The sequence below is a fragment of the Oryx dammah genome, unplaced genomic scaffold (genome assembly GCF_014754425.2).
Source record: "Oryx dammah isolate SB20612 unplaced genomic scaffold, SCBI_Odam_1.1 HiC_scaffold_25, whole genome shotgun sequence".
NCBI lineage: Eukaryota > Metazoa > Chordata > Mammalia > Artiodactyla > Bovidae > Oryx > Oryx dammah.
The window spans coordinates 10,720,339-10,745,936 of NW_024070209.1; the positions used below are offsets into that span (position 1 = coordinate 10,720,339).

At 42.5% G+C, this 25,598-nt stretch overlaps 1 protein-coding gene across 4 annotated transcripts; it reads right to left on the reverse strand.

Moving 5' to 3' along the window:
* Positions 1–24,811, reverse strand: LOC120851244 (STAM binding protein). 4 transcript variants are annotated; one of them, XR_005718270.1, is made up of 11 exons: positions 24,680–24,811; positions 21,350–21,567; positions 13,169–13,244; positions 12,777–12,872; positions 11,303–11,666; positions 10,171–10,295; positions 9,142–9,279; positions 6,125–6,196; positions 2,741–2,853; positions 2,114–2,213; positions 1–678 (listed from the first exon to the last, which is right to left on the reverse strand). XR_005718270.1 is itself a non-coding variant. In XM_040223881.1 (10 exons), the coding sequence occupies exons 1-10, from the start codon at positions 24,728–24,730 to the stop codon at positions 622–624; spliced, it is 1,338 nt and encodes a 445-aa protein (XP_040079815.1). In that variant the 5' UTR covers positions 24,731–24,811; the 3' UTR covers positions 1–621. The 4 variants fall into 4 exon arrangements, 3 of the variants coding, with proteins under 3 accessions (XP_040079815.1, XP_040079816.1, XP_040079817.1); XM_040223881.1 differs by lacking the exon at positions 6,125–6,196; XM_040223882.1 differs by lacking the exon at positions 6,125–6,196 and having other exon boundaries at positions 24,606–24,720.
* Positions 24,812–25,598: the final 787 nt, after the last annotated feature.

A 25,598-nucleotide genomic window follows, 5' to 3' on the forward strand; every position in this document is an offset into this window, starting at 1 on the left:
TATATATAAGTTAATTGTTATTTTATTATAGAAGAAAAAATATCCTGAAATATTTGTTAAATAACAATAATTTCTGACAAAATCATTCTTATAGCGTTTTTGAGCCTCACCATCTGGTCAGACATAGGAAGCTGACCTTCAGCCTTATAATAAGCTTCATTAATCTTGCCATAAACCACAGGAAAACCCAAAGATCTTTTAAATGGCTTCCAAACTTCTGCATAGATGCTCTTAATTAGTCCAAAGGTAAACAATAAACAAGTTGGCAAAGAAATTAGAAGGATAGGTGACAGGGGAAAAATGTTAACAATTGGTGAATGTTAACAATTGGTGAATCTTCAACAAAGCACATGTGAGTCTTCATCACAGTTTCTCACCTTGATTTTTTAGCTGCAGGCAGACTGAAAAGTTGCTTTAGCATGACCATGCTATTTTCCAGATGTGCCTAAAAAACATACTTGATCATTTCTTTTCAAACCAGAAATAGAAAATCAGTTCTCCCCTGGGTGGTACTTCCTATTGTTTTAAAAAGCTTCCAGAGCTTTCTGGAAAGTTTAAATTAAGGGGCTACAGTACACTGATATGGTTTTACAATTCTTGGGAGGCATCTGAGTCAAACTCTCATCGAAGGTCTGTGACGGTCACAGCTCTGTCCACAACAGTCACATGGTTGCAGCTCTGCAATAGCGAAACAGAAAGAAAGGGGAAGTCCTGGCGAATTCAGAAAAGCCATCTTTTAAATGCTTAAATACTTAAAATGCTCATCCTGGCTAGTGGTTCCCAGGAGGGCAGCCAGACTGTTACTTAAGCAGCAACTATGGTAAGGCGTCTGGGGGATTATTATTTCCACCAATCCAGAATCAATAGCCTGTAGTCTGAATCAATATGGACCTATACACCTCCATTTATTCTTCAAATGTATGTATATTCTAGAGTCATTTACAAAATATACATTTATTTAAAATAACTGCTGAATTAATTGCAGTATGCTGGGTCATTATGTCAACCAGATAATAAAGTACACCTATTCTTACAAGGGGAATACTCCCTCTTCGCATGCGCAAAGGGTCAAACTAACTGAAAGCCTAGGCATTTCTGGGGGATTGTGCAGTCTCTGTTTCAACATCCTGGTACCTAGACACTTATTGCATTCCAAGGCAGACTTCCCTATTGGTGAGCAAATCTGTCAGAAATTTCTTTCTCATACTCAGCCAAAAACTGGCACTTTCACAGGGTCTTAAGCTTTGGTTCTGTGAGTCATATGAAATATCTGGGACCTTTTTATACAACAGCTCTTCTAATACTCACAGTCAGTTCTCAGATGCTCCCTAGGGTTCTCTCCTAAACATCTAGTCTCTTTTACCTCTTCTACTTTTCACTAGAGTGACAAGGCTCTGGAGTCCCTTTTCCACATTGGTTTCTTTCAGTGCACCCAAAAGAAATAATAATACTCCATGGCCGGCATGGAGTGAGGCAGTACCATCTCATTAGATTTGAGGAGAAAACTGCAACATACTTATCAGCAACTACAGCTTTTTATCCACAGCTTTTTACCACTGTGAATTTACCAAAAACCCACAACATTTACCACTTGGGGGAAAAACTTTCTAAGAAGGTTGTAAAAATCTCTATTACCTAAAATCAAATTAAAAGCAAAATTCCAAAATTAAATATACTTTACCTATCTTAAATGGTTTTCTTTTGAATTCAAATCTCTTACTGAAATGCACACTTAGCAACTGATGATGATGAAGGAAAAAAACCTCATGTTTAATAAGCAAGCTACTGCACTTGGTACTTTCATTTAATCCTGTCAACAACCCTGTAAAAGTATATATTATTATTATCATCATCATCATCTCCATTTATAGGTGAGAAAGTTGAGGCCCAGGAAGGTTAAATAACTTGATCACAACCCTTAAGTAGCAGAGTTAAGACTCAAACCTCTTCCTGTTCCACACTGCTTCCCACACATGTCTTTGTAGGAAGATTTAGAAAAATTAGTGACAAGGCTGATCTTCTGTGTAGGTCGTGAAGGACACTGTGTCACATCAGCTCTGACTGTGCTCCCTGGTTAAAGCGTAGCTCCAGCTTCCTCTACAGGGATACATACACAGAAGAGGGGTGGATCCTTGCTGTGGGGATGAAATCCTTTCTGGCGACAGGAAGAGATCTCCTCTAGTCCATGGTCAGTGAGTCTAAAGAATCCAGTTCTGAAATAAGAAAAAGCAGGTCCAGAATCAAGCAAAGGTGTCCCCCTCAATCACACACACATTAGGCAGGACAGAACTCATTTTGAGACACCTTCAAAAGTCTGCTGGCCCACAGCTCTCTTCTCTGGTGAATGAATCAGAGAGTGATTCATCACTGCCACCACATCAGTTTTACTGGGAGAATTCATAGTAAATAACAGGGTTTAAAATGAGAAAGTTAATTTTCAGAGATAATCTGTTAGATACTGAAATTCGCTAATCTGACATCAATCTCTTGAAATTCCTACTGCTTCAAGTCAAACACTTCAAATTTCTAACATCTTTTTCTTATAAAAGCACCTACATTATTGCTTGGATACTTTTGTAAACAAGCAGAACAGGTTTGTCAGGCTATAGGACTTAAAAGGAAGACCTTTAGAAAAGCCAGTCAAATACCACAATCTATATATTAGACAGAGAACAAGGTCTTTAGAATGCAGAACATTTCCTCTGAAGCTTCTCCCCTGAACCACACCCCGTGTACTTACTCCTGGAATTTGGGGGAACAAACGATGGCTATCGACTCTGGCAACATCATCTGGTACGAGCAGTGAGTGTGTAGGTCGACACTAGAGAGGAAGGCTGTCTGCGTGGGGTGAGTCTGAGAAGGGGGGAAAAAAGTCTCAGTGAGAATACACAGGCAAGCCTAGCCCATGAAGAAAGTGACAAGTTAGCTGCTCAGTCATGTCCAACTCTTTGCAACCCCATGGACTGCAGCCTGCCAGGCTCCTCTGTCCATGGAATGCTCCAGGCAAGAATACTGGAATGGGTTGCCATGCCCTTCTCCAAGGGATCTTCCTGACCCAGGGATGGAACCTGGATCTCCCACACTGCAGGCAGATTCTTTACCATCTGAGCCACCAGGGAAGCCCCCTGCCCCATGAAGGAAGGCAGAGCCAAATAATTCTCAATAACTTGCCATGATCTCCTTAAGTATAAAGTCATTAGCAGCCATGAGGAATATGCCTGAAGTTCCTAATAAGGAATGAACTTCCTTCCCTGCATTGTAAACAAATGTAATTTAACATGAGTATGTGCAGACTCATAATTTCTAATTGACCATCAAGATCTATCTGGCTCCTCACAAGCTCTCTTGACACAATGGAAAGTCACCCATACTGGAATAGACGGTATGTGCTACCCAGTACTTCAACCTGGTAGAAGTCAAGGACTTAACAAACCAGAGATGAATGATTCTTCTTCCTGACAAAGGGGTTTAAAAGTCAGGCACAAGTCAGGGGCTCCACAGGCAAAAGTGGCAAAAGCTGTCCTGTGGTTAAAGCGTATCATTCAAGGATACGAGAGGCAGAGGGTGACTGGGATTTCAGAGGGTGGTTAATCACAAGGACCCTGTCTTACCTGAGAAAAAGACCACGATGTTGACATTTGAAAGTAATCAGTTAAAGTACCATATAAACTTCATTCAGTTTATCTCATTTGTTTTCAGTTTTTTAATTTTGTTTTCTCGGCCATGCCGCATGGCTTGTGGGATTTTAGTTCCTCAAATAGGGAGGGAATCTGGGCCATGGCACTGAAAGCGCCCAGTCCTAACCACTGAAATTCCCCAGTTATTTAATGTCTTATTGAACACTGTCTTTGTATACAAACGAACACTATATAATGACTTATCTCAGAGGGGGTATGATGTTAGATAACAAGAATGGAAAAAGGAAAGACCAAATATGACTCAAAAAGAACACCAATCTTTACTGACTTAAAAGCACAGAAAATAAATATGTGCACTTGACCAGTGTTTTTAACTCTGTTGTGCAAAAATGAAGCTCCTAAAGGAACTTGTCAAAAGCACAAGTTCCTGCACCCCACCCTGGAAATATCCATCCTAATAAGGAGAAAAATATTTTTTTAAAGCTCATTAAATAATTCTTATGTGTAGCCTCATCCGAGAAGCATGACTGCACAAAACGCTGTGACCAGCTCACTGTGGAAGAAGTCTACAACACAGGAACAAGTTAGCTAAGTACTGACAGCAAATCCACACACACGTCTGCACGGGGCAGGACTTCTATGACCACAGGGGAGAAACAGTTTCTACCAATAAGAATACGATCCCACAGGCTTTTAGGAACATACGGCCTGTGTCAACACCTTTCATCCCATGGTTAGAGCTTGAAATTTTAACTGAGAACAAACAAGATCTACACAAGTTGATGAAGGTCTCCAATCTAAAGTTGGGTTAGCCAGAAAGATGATATAAAGACATATAGCAGGGCCTCAATACATAACTGTAAACCAAAAAATCTTGTTTGAGCCTCTGCTCCCCTCTAACTACTATGCCTTCTCTCCTTTCCTTCACAGTTGAGTTTCTTGAAAAAAAGTTATGCCCACTGTGCCCACATGCTGGAGACAGAGGAAGGCATTTTTATGAAAAAAAAAAAAAAAAAAAAAAAGCAATATACCAAAGGAACAGAAATGAGTGAGAAAAGTGAATGCTGAGGGCAGCCTGGGTGTTCAGATGAGCAGAGTGTCCAGCTAAGGTAGGGCTGAGACAAGGTGAAGGAGTGCCTTGAATACTGAGTTGGGGGTTACACAGTAGTTGGCGATAAACATGACCATACAAAGTTTCTGATGAGGGGGGCTTCCTGGTGGCTCAGTGGTAAAGAATCTGCCTGCCAGTGCAGGAGGAGTGGGTTCAGTCACTGTTCTGGGAAGATCCCACATGCAATTAAGCACATGCACCAAAACCACTGAGCCTGCGCTCTAGGGCCTGGCAGCTGAAACTACTGAGCCCACGTGCTGCAGCTACAAGAGAAGCCGCCGCAGGGAGAAGCCAGGCACTGCAACCAGCGCGCAGCCCCTGCTCGCCACATCTAGAGGAGAGCCTGCACAGCAACGAGGACCCAGCACAGCCAAAAGAATGCAAAGATTCTGACCAGGAACCTGATTCACTGCTGGCATAGTACAGAAGAATGGACCTTTTGTATTCTCCTCTTGCCAACTTTAAGATCTGAGCAAACATTACCGTCTGTTTTGGTTTGCTTTTAATCCCAAGTTAGGAAGAAATGGTACAGGAATATCATGGGGGAAAAAAAGCTGGAATACTATCAATTTAAGTTCTAAATTTCTTCCTAGCTAGGCCCTCAGTGATATTAAAAATACTTTTACTCACCTGTGGCTAAGATGTACCTAAAGTCTAAACAGTAATTATTCCAAACTTTGTCTCATCTTGTCCAGTTCTTAAACTCTCCTGTCTCTTCCTGCTGGGCAATGGATCTAGATTTCAACCCTGAAAGATCGTCTAAAATGAGTTCCCTCAACATCTCCAATTATAACCTTGAAAATCTCTCTGTAACTTTCTTCCTTCATTTCTGTTGTAGAGGAGTGTTTCCTTCCTAATATGAAGATGACACCCTCTTTGTACTTTTGACTTAATTCCTTCCTACCTCCACATTATCTTGTCTCTCCTGTCCTTCTACATCTCATTCACAGGTTCCACTATAGTTCACCTACTCCCTGGGCTTAAAAACATGCTCAGACAACTATACACAAGAATGCAGATGAACCTTAAAGACACTGAGCAAAAGCAGCTGAATACAAAAGAATACATATTATATAATTCTATTTAAATAAAGCTCAATAAGGGCTTCCCTGGTGGTGCGTAGGTTCAGGAAGATCCCTGGAGGAGGAAATGGCAAACCACTCCAGTATTCTTGCTAGGAGAAGCCCATGGACAGAAGAGCCTGGTGGGTTACAGTCCATGGAGTCACAAAGAACTGGATGTGCCTGAGCACACACGCACACATGTAAAGTTCAAACCCAGGAAAAAGTAAACTATTGAGTTTAGGGACACACACTAAGGTAGCAAAGCTATAAAGCAAGCAAAGAATTTCGAAAGAAATCAAGAGAGGGATTACCTGTACCAGAGAGGGTGACTGGGCAGGAGCATGGGGGAGGAGTATGTTTCTGGCAATGCTCTATTTCTTAACCTAGGTAATGTGTACACATATATTTTTGTTTAATGATTCATTAAAGTGTACATTTAGTTTATATAATACTTTTTAATATATATTTCAAATATAAAGTTTCAAGAAAATAAAAATAAAAACAACACATTTTCACACACTAAACCATAAATCAAGCAAAGTTTCTCTCACCCTGGCTGTTCCTTAAGCCACTATTCAATCTCTTTCCTACCCTCTAGTTAGTGCTAACCTCTCCAAAAAATCAGTGTACACTTCACTATCACCACAACCTCAATACCCATTACTTCTTAAAACTTTTAAATCTATTCCCACCACTGCTTAAAACCCACTAAACTGAGGTCATCAATGACTCAGCAAGTCCAATCAGCTCATACAAGTACTCATCATTCTGGAGCTCTCTGCAGCATGTGACACAGTGAGCATCCTGAAGTTTCTTTCTGAGACATTCCTCCTCCTTTGGCACCTATGCCTCAACACTGCCTCACCTTTCTCTGACATCTCTGTGCTTCATGGCTAACTACTCCCTATGCTCCCCTAGGTGGCCTGGCCTTCAGCTGCAAGTTAATTTCTTCTTGTTCTCCATCCTCCCCCAGTTCCAAAGTCTCCAAGGTCAGCTCTACGTAGAGGTCTCCTGGTTCTCTTTCCCACCTTGACCTTGTTTCCAAGTTCAAACTGCCTGATAACTACTTCTACTGATATAATGTCTTGAAAAAGAAAAAAGTCAAAGTCAGTCGTGTCCGACTTTTTGCGACCCCATGGACTGTAGCCCTCCAGGCTCCTCTGTCCGTGGGATTCTCCCAGCAAGAAGACAGGAGTGGGTTGCCATGCCCTTCTCCAGGGGACCTTCCCGACTCAGGGATCAAACCCAGGTCTCCCACACTGCAGGCAGATTCTTTACCACCTGAGTCACCAGGGAAGCCCCATGTCTTACCAGTATCTTAAATTCAATATACTCAGAACTGAAGACAACATTTGCCCCACTTCCAAGTAAGTTCTCTTGCTGGAACCTCTGTTTTTCCTTATGAGATGATTGATCACTGCCACTTCCGTGAGTCAGGCCTGAAATTTCTAAGTCATCACATTTACTCATCATCCTCTCTGACTCATTCCCCACATCCTCTGAAATCCTACATTTGTCTCTTTTTTTCCTAAATGCACTGCCATCACCCTGGCTCTCTTCATTATTACATTTTAATCATCACATTAACCTCTTAATTGAGCTCCCTGCCTCATCCTACTCACTAAGAAGCAGAACTATCCTGCCTGTCCACCCAAAATACCACTCCTAATGTGTTATGTGAAAACTTACCTATCACTGTTTCCTGATATGAACTCTAAGCCCCAGAAAACTGGACCACTCAATGCTCCAGGATTCCAGTCTGCCCATTTCACTGCTGTCCCCTCCATATGCAACCCTCCCTTGGGCCCCCCGCCACATATCTAGTACACCACCCCTGCTGTGATCCCTCCCTCCTCTAAATTCTACAGGGCATCTCTTAAGGCACCAGGCACATTCTGCTTCACATAAGGAGTTAATGACTTGTCTATAGGTCAATCTCCTCTATTAGATTAAAATCATATCTTACTCAAATTGTATCCCCTGGTGGATAAGACACAGGTTTTCTATCCCCCATGTATCTATAATGGGGGATACACAATAGCAAGTATTTACAAAAGTACAGAGGCACATGGGACTGCCTCACAAGTCAGTATTTCCCTAATGCCAATATTCAAGTATGTGCAATCTTCCCAAATCCAGAAATAAGCTGCCTTCTTTGTGTGGAACCCTGTTACACAATGTAAAAAACAGCTTGGTCTATGAGAATGAGGGGTTGAAAAAGAATAAAAAGAAAAATTAAAATGTAATCTTTAGGGATGGAATTATATTTTACCTGAATATTACTAGAAGACTGTTAGGATATGCAGATACTTAAACATTTTCTATTTTGATAGCTCCTCTGATTTACATAAAGGTTTACATATAGGTTGTTTTGGGCTTCCCTGGAGGCTCAAGTGGTAAAGAATCTGTCTGCAATGCAGAAGACCTGGGTTCGATCCCTGGGTCGGGAAGATCCCCTGGAGAAGGGAACAGCTACCCACTCCAGTATATGCGCCTGAAGAATTCCATGGACAGAGGAGCCTGGCAGGCTACAGTCCGTGGGGTTGCTAGAGTCAGACACGACTGAGCAACTAACATTTTCACTTTCTTTCATAGGTTGTTTTAAGAAAGACGAAATGCAAGTATCTGTATTAACTTCCTTGGTTCACTTTAAATGCTTTGACTTGTACACCTTTCAGGAACATCATTTGTATGAAGTAAGGCATAACCTCTATGGTCAAGTCTCACACACACTCTCAGCCAGCATCCTATCAACATTCATGGTCACAGGGAAACTGGGACTTTGGAGGAAGAATTTCATTCCTATTAAAAAATTATTTTAATTAAAAAGTCCTGGGCTTCCCCAGTGGCCCAGAGGAAGAATCTGCCTGCCAATGCAGGGGAGATGGGTTCGATCCCAGATCTGGGAAGACCTGCAGGGCAACTAAGCCTGTGTGCCACTACTACTGAGCTTGAGTGCTGCTACTACCCGAAGCCCATGTACCCAGTGCCCAGGCTCCACAGAGAAGCCACCACAGGGAGAAGTCCATGCACCATAACTAAAGAAAGCCTGTGTGCAGCGATGAGGACCCAGCACAGTCAAAAATAAATATATACATCTCTTAAAAATATAGTAAAGCATAACATCTTTTAGAAACGAGAAGCCCCAGAAATCAGTACTGGAGGGCAAGCAGCTAAGTATGCTAAGGAAGGCAAGTCTGTACCCAACAGAGGGAAATACAACCATCTAAACAGTCTGGATACAGTTCACTGTTCTTCAAGAAAAGAACAGGTAGTGCGTCTGTAACATCATGAGAGAGGAACCCCCGGAGGGCTCAGCACTGCTTACATGAATCCAGCCCAGCGTGATGAGACCCTGCTGATCCTGTATGAGGAAAAGCTCTTCTTCACTCTCGGTGTTGCAATAATCAGACCCAGCACTTTGCTTGGGGATGAGAACGTGGGTAATGGTAAATTCGTTCCTCATCTGTCAAATTAGAAAACAGCTTGTCACAATTCCCCAGTACGTAGGCAACCCTCTCTGTCACAGCAGTGGAAAGTTAAACTTCCATACAAGCAAAGGCCCTTCTCCCCACCTGAGTCTTCTTCATGAGGTGAGTCCCTCATGTCAGTCTTGCTCACAACTCTTACTGCCCAAGTACACGGCCTGGGGCCCTCTGCAAGGCCAAGATGCCCACAGCCCTGTGGGAATTTCCTGCTGCAGCCAAACAGGTCTACTCATGAATCTTAAGAAGCTCTGGGTATAGTACTATTTCTCTTCCTTTATTCATGTCTAGAGTAGTTTCCTTTTACTATTTCTCTAAGCCCTTCCCAACCTTTAAGGCTCAGTTTAAGTCTATTCCACTTTACTCATTTATTTATTTAGCAGTTAGTAATCAGTTCTTTAAGCACCTCCATTTAATGATCCTTCTTTCCCCATAATTCCTAGTGCTATTATTGTACATGCTAGTCAACAAACTATCTTTTGGCGTATATCTCCCATCTCTCTAAAGTGCTTGGGTACTTTTTGTGGACAGATGCTATCTGCCTTACGTATTTCATATTCTGATGATTTACCATAAAGCAGGTGTTCAAAAGCTGAACAAGGGATCTTCCTACCAAGTTTAGAATTAAGCATTTCTTATTACCAGCATTAAAATACTCAGTTAAATTTAAGGGACTCTGAAAATTAATCAAATCCAGGGCCACTAAATTCAAGGTGACACTGCATTTTGCTGCCCATGGCTCCTTCAGCAGAGGGATCTGTACAAAGAGTAACTGACCCTGGATATCTCTCTGAGAGTCATAGGAGGCCAAGGGTAAAGAAACAGTCTAAGCTCTAGAAAGCACTTTTCTTTCCTTTTTTTTTTTTTTTTACCAGTTTTCCACAGAGAATTCCACATGTCTCCACTCCCCGGGCAGTGTTGGCACTGGCCAACTGGAGAAACTGTGGGCAGAGCTTCCCAGGCACCACCACGTGGCGCAATCCATCAATTGTAGGAGCTGTAAGGGAGAGAGAAAAGAATCTAAGACCGTGGGGCACAGCCTCCCCAAGCAGACCTCAGAGTTGGCAGCCCTAGGAGAGCAATGCCAAATCACTGGGGTCCCCACAACTGCAGGCAGTAAGTGGGGATCTCATCCTAATGGCAGAAGAGAAAGGGCTGCAAAGGCTCTTCTCCAAACTCTGACCACAGCCATTGGGAGTATGTTGTTTCAAGAAAAGAGAAGAGGCTTTAATCATTCAAGTGAAGGCAAAGAGAAACTACTACTTAAGTTTCTGAGCTATTCAGGAATAATAGTGAGAGGCAACCCTGCCAAGTACATGGGGAGAAATCCTGAAAGCTTCAGAGTCTAACACCTCTTGCCCACTCTTACCTTGTCCTTTTAAGTAGATCTTCTGCAAAGCTGAATTCCTTACATGACTACTTGAAAGACGATTCCTAAAAGATCTATTTAATCATCAAGGCATACTCATCATTTTGCTGCTACTGTTATTTTCTTGGGGAACCATTCATTGGTGAGAGGAGGAAAGACTCAATAGTTTTTATGGCTAGACTGAATTACCACTGACTACACAGAATATTTACCTTGACTAAGCTCCTTACCAGTTAGGAATATTTGCAAGGCAAACACAGTTCAGTAGCTTTTATTTTTCAGTCAGTTGTTGAGTTTTAAAGTGTTACTGTAAATCTCAAATTTCCTTTACAAAAGGGTAACAGTGGTCTCTAGTTCACTGAACATTTCAAATCTCTATATAACCCTTAAAAGCTGACAGTGAGTCTGACTTTTAAGGATTTTATTAGCTCTTCAGGAAATCAACCTAGCCCAGGTGAATTATATGGCTTAAGCAAAGGCCACTTTATAATACAGCTGTCACAGAACACAGTATGATAATATTGATCAAATGGATTTCTGTGACCAGAGCCTAGTCGTCTGCTGAATCCCTTGGAATGACACCCTATTTGGCTGCAGCTGAGATGGAAGAGGATTCGAGCGAATGAATTCACTACCTTCCAAGTTGTTCAGTGCTCCAGGTTTCAAGGATCTGTCCACTACCGGTGGCTTGGCAAGCCTCACAGTTGCATTACAGTCTGAAGGCTGTGTGGATACAGCAGGCACCGTGGGGAACACATCTAGGGAGGGCTTCTCCAAGTCGGGCACCAGTGGGCCACCCAGGCCAGGGTCCACCTTCCCAAACTCCCGCACAATCTTCAGCCGCTCCTTTTCTAGCTCCTGGCTCCGGATCATCTCCTCGAAGGCGTGGAACTGCTCCTGCTCTAGCTGCTGCTGCTTCTGTTGTGCCACCCTCTGTCTTTCCTTTTCCAGCTCTTCCTGCATGGCTACATTTCGGGCAAATTCTTCCGCTTCCTTCTTCTACAAAGCACAAATAGGAGTTAACAATAACACTTTACACTCAAGTAACTTCACACCTTAGGAGGACAAAGCTTTTTAGCAGGGAAACTGCCCCCAAATTTTCTGGCCTGATTTCCAAACACAGAATTCAGGCTTCCCTCAGTGCCTCTACACCCATAGAACAGTTACCCCTAATGGATCTGACCACCATACACCTATTCTTCAAGGACATTAAAGTCCTGATCCTCTCAGTACCCTTCCCCAATAACTCTAACTAACGTATTTTCTTCTCTACCAAAATCTTCATACAGCATATTGCCTGCACATATATATCATATACAATTTTAGTCCCTAGGTGTGCCATGTATACATTCTATATCCCAAGTAGGGCTGTGAAAAGGAACCAGATCCAAACTTATAAACGCCATGTAGGGGGTCTGTATTGAATTTTAACCCTGAATGAAGCCTCTGAAATTCTTCTGGTGATTAGTAAAATACAGAGTGACATTTTGAACTATTAAGAAACATCAAGTAACAGTTTCCTTCATGAAGATTTTCACTCACTAGGTACCTTAGAAATATACAGCTGTTTTCCTCTCAGCTGATTTTCAACATCAGAGTCCAGAATAGAGTTCAGTAGCGTGTACAAAGAGCGCGCAAGTGCCTGTAGTGTGTGTTCCCACATGGCACACACCAGGGACACTGCCTCAGAGCTTCTCACATGCTTTAACTGACTCTTCCTAACAAGAAGTCATCTGAAAATATTAATGGCTTGAAAAATTTTGATTATTATAAACAGGTATAATCTGTTTTGGATATAATAAAATGTGAATCAAATCCCCAAATTCTCTGATCTAAAAACCCTATACTTTAGTGAGAACTTTCTTTGTTCTTAGGTTCTAGCTCTAGACGTAACAGACAAGCAATAGACTTTCTGTCCCTCAAGTCATCCTCTTAGATAAAGGGGTTAATCTGTATTTGAATCCTCAGCCTCAACACTTTTTTCTGGATTTTGCCAAAAATATAAAATATCACAATGAAATCAAAAGATCCGGTGAAATACCTACTAGATTCCTAGAACACAGCCTAAGAAACCAAAATAATTTCCTTCTTTTGCTAATTCATACTCACTTTTTCTTCATTATATTCTAAATATTCTTTGGTATATCGTTTTAACAGTTCTGCCTTCAGTTCTTCTGCTTTGGGAAATGCAATCTCCTTTAATTTCTGGGATACAAAATCAAAATCTGAGAGTTAGGACAGTGGTCGCCAGTTAAGTAGAAAAGTAAAAAGACTTAGTCAAGTTGGCAATGGCAACAACACTTCCAGAAACACTTAAATAATGTAATAAAAATTACCCCTGCCATACCGTACCTGGTATTTCACAACTGACCTACTGAAACGGCCTTATCTCCTATTTGAAGGATTTGACATTCAGATGCCGACTCTGCTGCTTATATCTGGAAGTTAGTCTGTGGCTCTCTGAAGCTTTTAGATGGGCAAGAGTGAAAGTGAAGACCCACCTTTACTGTGTCTTTCTTTTCAGGAATGACAGCCGATTTGTAATCTCGATGCTTTGGTAGTTTCTCAATAAAGAGCCTAAGGGGACAGAACAGATTGATGGTGATGCAAAGAAGACATGCAAATGCCCGAAAGACTCTGAAGCAGTGCAACTCCCTTACCCTGTAGCGGCTATCTGACAAGTTTCCAGGTACTCACGGGTAACAGGCCACCTCCCCCATCACCCTCAGCCCTGTAAGGAGCCACAGAATTGCTCTTGTCCCAACTCAGGCGTGCAGCAACACCAGACGCCTACAACAAAAACTATGGAGGGGAGAAAATCCTAGCCTGTGCCCAAAAATACGCCTCCAAAGAAATTCTTTTCTGGTTGTGACAGTAACAGGCTTCCAAAGGAAAAGTCCTCTGTCACAAAGCATTCTTCAGTGAACAGTCTGGCAGCCAAAGGCAGGAGGCTAAGAGAAAACCCACGTTCTGTTACTACTCCTAGCTCTGTGTGATCTTTGAGGTTGGCTCATTTTCTTTGGGATTCACGTTCCTTTGTCGAAGAATCATCCTCGCACCACGTTAAGTGCTGGGATGCTCAGAGAGTGATGTGTTATATGTGAACATTACGTGTCACGAGTAATATGTGCACATGTGCATCACGTTTAATATGGGCATTATGGTCTCCGGTGAAAACTGCTTAGAGAACCGTAAGTGCTAGATTTCCTCTTTCAGTTCTTGTCCTTGACTGTAAAGCTCAGTGGGAAAAATAAACTGAATCAATTCATGAGCTTTAACATTTATGATGTCTACTTGGGAATGGTGAAAACAAACAGAAGTTCAGCAACTGTCACAGCCAGAAGTAGAGGGCTCAGAATTCAGTGCCAGCAGGCTGATTCCAGATTCTGCTTATAAGTACATATAGTAACACAGGAAGTAGATACAGAAACTAACAAAAGCAGAGGGCAGGGGAAACAGAGTGCATGAGGCAAGAGTGGGAGTGAAAAATCTATATACTTTTAAAAAATTATTTTGATTTTCAAGCATGTAATGAAAACTAGTTCATAAAGGATTTCCCTGGTGGTAGTTAGGAATCCACCTGTCGATGCAGGGTCCATGGGTTTGATCCCTGGTCTAAGATCCCACATGCTGTGGAGCTACTAAGCCTATGAACCACAACTACCGAGCTTGTGCTTTCCAACGAGAGAAACCACTACAATGAGAAGACTGCCTGCAACTAGAGAGTAGCCTGTGCATAGCAGTGAAGACCCAGCACAGCCAAAATAAATAAATAAAACGAGTTCATAAAACTTCCAGACCTGAACATGAACACCTTTCTCGTGTTTCAGTAACTGTAGTCAATTTTCTGAATGGTAACATATGGGCAGAAGGGCCTCCTGAAAACAGAATGAATAACACAACCCACTGCCCACACTGGAGGCAAGAAAGCTTAATGGTTAGGAGGGCAGGCTCTGGAGCCACCCTGCTTAGGTTCAAATCCAGGTTTTAACCACTTATCTACCAGCTATGTGACCTCCAGCACCATCCCTCAGTTGCGCTCTCTCTATAAATTATATACACAGAGACTAACTAGTACTACCTGAAATGGTTGCTATGACACCAAACAGAGTTTAAAAATAAAGTGCTGAGCACAGTGCCTAGCACATAGCCAACATCTGCTATATATATGATTGTTTTTACTATCATAATAAATAAAGATGCGAGCAAGAAAAAGAGAGGAAGACGTTAACATCAGGGTTAGAAATTTTCCAGGCAGAGAATAGCTGTGGCCCAGAGGTATACTGTTCTCTGGGTTATATCTGGTTGCAGTCTAGAGAGAGGAGTTGTACAAAAGCAAACAAAGATACATGGGCAAAACACAAGCAAAACAATCCAAAAGAACAAAAGGAAAAAATATGCATAAAAGAAAATAAAAGAGGTAAATAATTAAATAAAATGGTACTCAATTTTACTTATAAATGAAAGAAATTCAAATTAAGACAAGCTATCATCTATCAGATTGGCAAAGGCTTAAAGCTGGATTACAACCAGTGTAGGTAAAGGTACAGAGAAATAGGTGTCCATAAAAGCTCCTAGCAGGACTGGAATTTGATAATACCTTTTTCTTTACGGGAGGAAGGGGTGTAGGAGACAAGTATTCAAAATTTAAAATGTGTATACCATTTAAACTCACAATTCCATCTCTATGAATTTATCCTATAATAATACAAAATATATGAATAAGATTATTCAATATAGCATTGTTCATTAAAGAAAAGCAAACTGAAAACCTAAATGGGCATCAGTAGGGGATTACTTAATAAATTATGGGGGACCCAAATGTGGAAAAACAACATAATCACTCACTCTTTCACTCAAAAGACATTTATTGAGCATCTACGATGGGGTCAGGCATAATTATAAAGGCTGGGGACTTGGCAGTGAATGTCACAGTCACAAATTCCTCCCCACCACAGAGTATACATGACGGGGGGAACAGACAATAAACCAAACAAAGAGTATACAGATCATCAGTGCTGGGGAAAAGTCCCTAATAGGGAAGGGGAGTAAGTGACAGGGAAGGGACTGAGATTTTAGGTAGCGCAGCTAAGGAAGGCATCACTGAGAAGGTGACATTTAAGTAAGGACCGGAAGAGCGAGCCATGAAGATATCTAGGATAAGACTGCTCCAGGTAGAAGACACAGCCCTAAAGCAGAATGAGATGATGGATCAGTGTCCTGATATGTAAAGATACGACTGTTAAGAAAGCAAGCTGTAGAGAAGACTATGTTGAATGATCTCATTCAGGAACCAAGGAAAAAGCATAAAGACATGAGCCCAGGTGCTTACCTGGGGACATTTTCTTAATAAACACACAAGAAATAGAACGGTGATTACCTCTGGTGGATGGGGATTTTCTTTTCACTTTAATATTTCCCTTGCTGTATGGTTTGAAAACAAACTGTTTTAATCATGAAAAAGTATTAATTTTGTGTAAAAATAATTTAAAAAGTCAAAAATAAATTCTATAACGTGGATGCATTAAGGGCTCTAATTTCTTCCAATCTGAAAAGTTAAGTCAGCAAAGCGAGCGTGATCACAGAGGAAAACCCTCTTCAGTCCATAAGCCCCACTCCTGGTGGTAAACATTTTCAACACAGGTGACAGACCATTTTCAGAAAGCAGGTTTGTGTGCTAAGAGGCTCACACAGCAGACAGGACTGCCTAAGTCCTCTGTAACTTTTTTCAATGTAGCCTAGTCAATGACCATAAAAAGCTGTGAAAGAATCCACTGCCTGGATTACTGTCTGTGCTCACCATGAAAATATGTACTGATTTAATATGTTGAGGATCCTTCTTCTATACTGGGGTCTGCAAAAGGAAAAGCATTCCTACAGTAAGGAAAACCTCTGAGGAGGGAAATGTGCTTGAGATCATTAAGATGCCTAAACTGACTGAGGGAGAAGGACAAATATACCCTTTAAAATCTTGAATTAAAGTATCCACAAAAGGTCTAGAACAATGACTCAGTATGGAGGGCGAAGCAGAGGAGTGGTAAAATAGAGGCCTACCCTCCTCTCTCCTCCTCAGTGTAATAACTGCCAAAGTGAGCTCTTGTTAACTGACAGAACATACCAAGTACAGTGTGGTAGAAAAACAGAGCAAGAATACTGAGCTAGAATGTTTTTTTTGCAACTCCTAGGACTTGTCAGCTCACAGAATCAAGAGTTAGGGTCTTGAAGATATCTGCAAGAAAAATAAATGTAGCTACATTTATTGATTCAGGTCAAGCCAATCCAACGAAGTATCAAATTAAAACCCAAATCTAACAAGTTAAGTAATACATTCTCCCCTCCTCTCACTTGACTCCGCTCTAGGCCGAGTTCATCACGTTAAATGGTACTATAAGCAGAACACCACAGACAGGGACAGGCTCCCTTTATCAGTCTTGTTAACACTGATGCTCATATCACTCAATGTAATAAGAAAGCACAGAAAAAAATCAACTGAAGTTTCTGGGTACTATTAACCCCACTCCTACTCCTCCTAGCCTATGCAGGAGTTTATTTCTAGGCTCAATCTCTTTTCTGCACCATTAGCCTCTCCTACTCCACCGTGTCCTTTCCCAAAAATATGCTCTAGCATCTCCCACCTGAAAACAGACACAAACATATTTCATGTACTCTTTGTCCCCCTTCAATTATTCCAATTCTCCACTTTACTTCTGGTCCAACTTCTCCAAAGAGCTGTCTATGCTAGGGCTTGGCAAACTATGGCCAGTGGGTCAAATCTAGCTTGCCATCTGTTTTTGTAAATAAAGTTTCATTGGCACACAGCCTCACTCATTCATTCATGTATTATCTAGGACTTGTTTTCACACTACAAAGCAGAGGTTGTGACAGAGACCAACTTGCCTGCGATGCCAAAAATATCTACTAGCAGGCCCTTTTACAGGAAAAATTTGCCAATCTCAGAACTGTACTCTTATCGCCCATTCACCTTTCGACCCACTTCAGTGAAACTCGAGACATCAAACCCAAATCCCTGCCCACCTGACACAGCTGCCAACTGTCCTGCAATTACTTACTTCTTTTGGTTCCCACGACAAAGTGATGGATTTCCTCCTCTCTCTCAAAACTTCCTTCCAAGTTTCCTCTACTGGCCATAAGTTTCCTCTACTTCCCTCCACTAACCAATTTTGGGGCTCTCTCCTAAGCTCCTTTCCTTCTCATTCTACAGTCTCATAATCTAAGTCTCATTTTCTTTAATACACCATGGATCCTTCCGGCCTCTAATGAAGCCTATGGACTCTTCTCGAAATAATTTTTTAAAGATATAATATAAATAATGAAAGATTACAAAAAGCCCCATTCTACTGTAACAGTTTTCAAAATATTAAAAAATGATGACATGTGCTTACTTATTGATGCATTGTTAATGCATTAAAAAACAAGATCTAGTTGTGGGTTTAAGAACTGTACTAGAATTCTGAAGTAGTGATAAGTATAAATATTATTTTGAGACCTACTAGACAATCATAATATGTAAATATCTTGATTTCTGTTGGTGACAAAACTACAAATATTAATAATACTGTGGTTTGAGCCTATATTCAAAATTAAAGGAAGTGCTAAATTTCGGCTACACATTAGTAAAAATAAGAAAAGTCTTTCCCAACCAAGTTCATGGACATTGAGTTCTATCAACGAATCCCTGTAGGTTCCTGGACCCTAGATTAAGAACCACTGCACTAGGCGGTCTCAGCATCCTTATGGCTTCAGGACCAACTATATGCTGAGGACTCCTGAGCTTGTTGCTCCAACAGAGACCTCTCCTCTGAGTTCAGACCGCTACACTCAACCTCCTACTGGACATCACTACTTGGATATCTCATAGATAACTTAAACTTAACACCTTAACTTGTTAAAAACCCAGACCTGAACTCTTTGTCTTCCCACTACCCAACAATCCCCCTTGACACCACTCTCCCTCATCTCAATAAATGGACCAGCAAATCCTAAGTTACTCAAGGCAAAAACTGAGGTCAACCTTGATACCATCTTCTTTCCAAAATTATGAGTAAGTCTCATGGACTTTATCTCCAGAAAACAAAATCCATCTGCTCTTTTCCAGGCTACCATGTTCTTTCAAGCCACCAGCCTCTCTCTTGAACTGCTGTTAAGTTTCCTAACTAATATCACTGCCTTCTCTCAACACTCTCTCCACCACCTGCCATATGGCAGCCAAAATTTATATTTCTAAAACATAAGTAGGTCACAACCTCGCTTAAAACTGTTTAGTGGCTTTCTATTACTCTCAAGATAAAATGTAAACTCCTTACTGTGGCCGATAAGATCCTCCATGATTTGGCCCCGCCTGCCTCTCCAACTTCATCTAAGGTCATTCTCTCTCTTCATTTGCTACACTCCAAACACAATGATCTTTAATCCTCAGAACACACTAAGGTCTTTCCTACCTGAGAGCTTCTGAATACACAGTACTATCTGTTTTAAACACTCTGCTTTATGCTTTTGGAATGACCAACTCTATGGCACCCCTTAAGTCTCAGTTTAAATCTTACATTCTCAGATAGATGTTACTCTATTTAATTAGATATCCATGGTTATTTTCTACTACAGCACTTTCTCTGTTGCTTCCAAAGCATTTTCCCTATTTTGTTACCATATATTTCTTTGCTTACCTGTATGTTGTCTTCTCCCACAGTCAGAATAAGGGCAAGGGCTATTTTATTTACTATGTACGTAGGACTTACTGCAGTGTCAAGTAGATAGTAGATTTACACAATATATATTTGCTGAATGAATATGATCCTCACCCTCAAAGCACTTTCTATGTGGAACAAGACCCAGAAGGCCCTTCAGAAAACACCTGGTAGAGTGATTCCATGATTCTACTGCACTTACTCAACTATAATTTCCCAAAGGAACTGTGCCCCTCATTCTGAGAGAGCTATCTACAAGATTACTGGAAATATACTAGTTCTACCAGCAGCAGAGTAAATGAAGAGGAGGACCATAGCCAAAGAAGTATCTCGGGAAGATAAATTTTGTGCCCATAGTGCCTAGGAATGAAAAATTCCTAACAGCAAAGAGAGGGAGAAATGTCATTATAATTTTATGAAACTTTATGAAACCACAGCACTCCCTTTGTTCCATTCTAAAATTACAATATGAATTCTAGGCAATCCACTCTTACACCTAGTTTTCTTTAGAGTACTGGCTCTCAGCTGGGGCAGTTTTCCCTCTCAGAGAGCATTAGTGATATGTGGAGACATTCTGGGTTGTCACAACTTGGGGGGAAGGGCTTCTACTGGCATCTAGTGAGTAGAAAGACCAAAGACGCTGCTAAACACACCACAGTGCACAGGCCACTCCTGTGCGACCTAGTGTTGTTCAACCCAAAACATCACTAACGCCAAAGTGGACAAACACCGCTTTAGAGCAGCATGTGCTCAGAAACTTAATATTATATAATTAATATGCACCCATCACCTCTGGAAGAACATATAAGAAACTAATAAGAGTGACTGCCTGTGGGGAGGGGAACTAAAGGTTTGGGGGAAACGAGGAGTGGTAGGGAAATTTAGTTTTTAAATATATATACCCTTTTGTGCCTTCTGAATTTTGCACTACATGCACATGTTACCTATTCAAAAAACAATAAAAAATAACCCCAAATTAGTGTGTCACCAGACTATAATCTCAAAAGACTACCTTCAATTCAAGAAACAGCACCAAAAAGAAAACAAAAAGAATAGGACTTATGTTGTGGAATGAATCCTGAATTAAGAGTTGGAAAATCCAGGTTTTGCCACTGCAAATTGTGGACTAAAGCCTACCACTGAATCTGGAGGGTGTTTCCTCATATGGAGAATGGAAGGATGATGTGCCCTACACAGTGCACACAGAACTATAAAGATCAAATGACATAAACGCAGGTGAAATACTCTATGAACTATTGAAGAGCTATACAAATATACTGTAATTATTATTACCTTAAGGTCCTAGTATCATGAAAGAACAAGACTAGATATGAGATCTTTTAACATTATTATTCCCTTCCTAAATTACATATCTTTTCCAATGTCACTGGGACTTTAGTAATTGTTCCTGTTAACTGAAATCTTCAAGGCTGCAAGAGGCTAAGCAACTCAAGGGAAAGGTCTTATGATGAGCTATACAAACTGTAGGTGGTCAATACTTATTTAATGATTTACACGATTATCATAAAGGTTATGAAAAAACTCTTTCCCGAGACAATCAATTTGCTACAAAATAAGTAGAGGTGAGGAATTTTGGCTCTGCTAAACCCCAGCGATAATCCTCTGATTGGCTGCCTTAATAGAGAAGGGACAGGAAAAAACCTTCATAGATACAAAACATGTATAGTTTAAACATCAACTCTCTTGCCTAACAGCTGGGCCATGTGGGCACAGCCCAAAGAGCTAGGTTTCTTACTCATGAAATTACTGAGTCACGAAAACAACACTTGCAGTACCCATGCCTTTGAATGTCAAGAACAGCTAATATGTCGGAGCTGCCAGCAAAAATGATTAATGATAATGATGTTGTGAAGTCCTCTGGTTTTAGCAATTCTGAACAGAAATAAATGAGCACAAGAGCACCGTGAGTGAGGCATCAGTCACCAGAAAAGAAAAAGGAAACCGGAGGTGTCTTACGTGATATACTTGTTATAGAGGATGAAGGCATATTCGATGTTGCCTTCCTCACAGTAAACAGATGCCATTCGGATAATCTCCACTCCGGAGCGGAAGTACCGGCGGGGTGGAATGTCTTCATTTATCTCCACGGCGCTGCCCCTGTGCGACAGAGCCCTAACCCGGTCTTCGGGTGGGAGGCTCACGTCTCCATGGTCAGACATGAGGACCAAGACGTCCTGAAACAAGCAAAAGATGGCATCAATACCAAGGCCCCCATCACCTCGGCACAGGCGTTTATCTCAACAAACCTCTACCTTACAAAGAAATTAAGAGAAAAACACCACATGCTTTTGCCCATATTAACTAAGGTCTCTTCCCCACAAGAAGCCTGAGACCCTCCAGGAAGCCCATTTCACAAGGATGAAAGGACTGACAGACTCAGAAACCCGTAATGCCTGTGGCATGATTCGAGTCAGTTCAGTTCAGTTTCAGTTCAGTCGCTCAGTCGTGTTCGACTCTTTGCGACCCCATGAATCGCAGCACGCCAGGCCTTCCTGTTCATCACCATCTCCCGGAGTTCACTCAGACTCATGTCCATCAAGTCAGTGATGCCATCCAGCCATCTCATCCTCTGTCGTCCCCTTCTCCTCCTGCCCCCAATCCCTCCCAGCATCAGAGTCTTTTCCAATGAGTCAACTCTTCCCATGAGGTGGCCAAAGTACTGGAGTTTCAGCTTTAGCATCATTCCTTCCAAAGAAATCCCAGGGCTGATCTCCTTCAGAATGGACTGGTTGGATCTCCTTGCAGTCCAAGGGACTCTCAAGAGTCTTCTCCAACACCACAGTTCAAAAGCATCAGTTCTTCGGCGCTCAGCCTTCTTCACAGTCCAACTCTCACATCCATACATGACCACTGGAAAAACCATAGCCTTGACTAGATGGACCTTAGTTGGCAAAGTAACGTCTCTGCTTTTGAATACGCTATCTAGGTTGGTCATAACTTTTCTTCCAAGGAGCAAGCGTCTTTTAATTTCATGGCTGCAGTCACCATCTGCAGTGATTTTGGAGCCCCCCAAAATAAAGTCTGACACTGTTTCCACTGTTTCCCCATCTATTTCCCATGAAGTGATGGGACCGGATGCCATGATCTTCGTTTTCTGAATGTTGAGCTTTAAGCCAACTTTTTCACTCTCCTCTTTCACTTTCATCAAGAGGCTTTTGAGTTCCTCTTCACTTTCTGCCATAAGGGTGGTGTCACCTGCATATCTGAGGTTATTGATATTTCTCCCTGCAATCTTGATTCCAGCTTGTGTTTAAGTGGTACAAAGAGTGTAACTATAATGAGCCACACGGGCTTCAGTTCTCTTTTCATGCTAATCATTCCCTGTCATTAGGTGGCCCTGACCTCGGCACCATAAAAAGAGGGACAGTATCTTGTATGTTTTCCATTATCTCTCCTCCTAGCTACCCACTTCCACCCACCCCAGTACCTGACAGAGAATACTCAATGACATTTCCTGATGATTGTTAACTGACTTTAAGTTGATCATTTAACCTGAGAGTAATGGACTTTGTCTACAACTTTTCGCACTTTAGCACAAGGTTAGTGAGGGGAAATGGTGTGGGGATGAATATTTATAATCCTGACTCTGCTCATAAAATCACTAGTCCAGTCAATCTACAACATCATCATTTCAGGGTAAGGAATTCAGATCTAGAAAACAGTTTACTCAAATCTATCTTTGAAGACTAAGTACTCCTTGAATAACAAAAGGACATAAAGGTAACTTGAAAGGCGAAACCCAAACCAACAATAACAACAAAAACAACCTGGGAGTCTCCCCTCCCTGGGTCTCAGATTGCAGTCATTCTACAATCTTTCCTGATACTGTTGCTGTTAGAATCAGATTCTTCCAATCAGATATCACTCTACATCACTTCCAGAAAGATTCTGGGTATTTGATGCATACTGAATTACAGCACACGCCCTGTATTACTGCACACTCCCCTGTAAATACAGCACACTGCAGTATTCTTGCCTGGAGAATCCCATGGACAAAGGAGCCTGGTGGGCTATAGTTTATAGGGTCACAAAGTCAGACATGACTGAAGCGACACAGCACAACCACCATGCTGTAGAACATACAAGCTACAGCAGATTTTGGAATTCAAGGCCCTGTGTCAACTGGCCCCATTTGGTCCTTTTCAACCTTACTCATTGCCAACAGAGACCTTTGGCTTCAGTCAGGATTCTTATCTGCCCAGAAATCCTCATATGTGTTTCATTTGTTTACCCACTGTTGTTTTCCATTCCAAGCACTCCCTCAAAGATGATTTTCTCCAGGTCAATTCTATCTTTAGGTCACACTTCCTCCACCAAGCTTTTTCGCAAGCACCCTAAGGGCACAAAAGTTGTGGGGACTACCAGGGATGTAGTGGCAGTCCACCTCCTGTGCGAGTCTTTCCAGGGGCTCAAGAAGCCACTGCTGCTGCTAAGTCGCTTCAGTCGTGTCCGACTCTGTGCGACCCCACAGACGGCAGCCCACCAGGCTCCCCCGTCCCTGGGATTCTCCAGGCAGTAACACTGGAGTGGGTTGCCATTTCCTTCTCCAATGCATGAAAGTGAAAAGTGAAAGGGAAGTCGCTCAGTCGTGTCCGACTCTTAGCGACCCCGTGGACTGCAGCCCACCAGGCTCCTCCGTCCATGGGCTTTTCCAGGCAAGAGGACTGGAGTGGGGTGCCAAGAAGCCACTAGCAAATCTAAAAGCTCCCTAAGTTGCCTAATTAGTAAACTCAGTGCAGAGCCCATCAAAGCTAACTGAGGCAGGAGAAGCTTGTTGCTCTTTATCACCTCTCGGGAGAGGATCTTTTGGTCGAGAATGGAACCCCTTCCCAAGGCCAGCAAGTGCTACCCCACACGACAAGGCTGAGCAGCACTTCAAAGAGGAGACGCAGCGTCCGCAAATAAGGGGGGAAAGTGGCGGAAAAAACCGAAGCGGGGGAAGATGACTGGGAGGCGAAAGGAAGTACCAGGAATGAGCGAAGGGGGCGTTTACAGCGGAGAAGGATCCACTGACAACTACTTGAGGCCTTCTCGAAGGCACTCAAGCCAAGCTGTCAACACCGGGCAAAATTATTCAAGGCTTTCGCGTCTATCGCGAGCGGTAGGAGGGGACGCGCTGGGCCAGGCTGGGGACCGGAGCCGTCAGGGGCCTCGCGCGCGACAGGCCGGGCAGGGGGCGCAGGGAGGAGAAGGCTGCAGGCCCCACACTCACGGTGGCCGCTCCCCGTCAGACTCCGATCACGCTCAGCGCCCGGGCCCCACCACACTGCTGGGACCCTTCCCCACCTGTCCCCCGCGGACGACTCTCGGCGCTTCCGAAAACGTCACGTCCGGCATCCGCCCCGCCCCGCCCCGCCCCCTCCCTCTGGTCTGTGAGTTAAATTCTCAAAAACTTAGGACCCGAGCGGTGACTGGTGGGCGGAGCTAGAGCTGCCACCTGCGGCGGAAGAAAACACCAATGAGGAGAGAGCGGGGCCATTTTGGTAAAGGAAAATCAACCAGCAAAGAAGAGAAAACGAGCAAAGGACCCAATGACCAAACTAACTTTTCTTTTAGGTTAGTACAGACTCAGTGAAAGGCTACACACGTTGTAATACAACATCCCTTGGAAAAGCTTAAGAAGTATGAAATCAGATTAAATCTGTTGCATAAATCATACATGTATTGAAATTAGACTGGTAACCTTCATGCTTACCGCATACGTTTATGTCCTCCACATTTGTGCAGATGAGCTATATGTTTGTGCGTGCGTGCTAACTCGTTTCAGTCCTGTCCAACTCTGTGCGACCCTGTGGACTGGAGCCTGCCAGGCTCCTGTGTCCTTGGGATTCCCCAGGCAAGAATACTGGAGTGGGTTGCCATGCCCTCCTCCAGGGAATCTTCCTGACTTAGGGATCAAACCTGCATCTCTTATGTCTCTTGCATTGGCAGGCAGGTTCTTTACTACTAGCGCCACCTGGGAAGCACATGTTATATATTTATGTCAGGTAGGGTATCCCAGTTTTCTGCAGAAAATTCTATGAGCTTTATCAAGATTGATTGCATGTTGAAACCTACCCCACCTCCCCGCCTCCCGCTGCGGAGCCGAGGGTTCTGAGTTCCCCCTATGTTCTCCGGACGACACCTGAGGTATCTGCGGGAGCAAGGGTGGCGAGATATATGGGGGAGGCGTGATTTCAGTGTCCAAATCAATCAGGCTAGGATA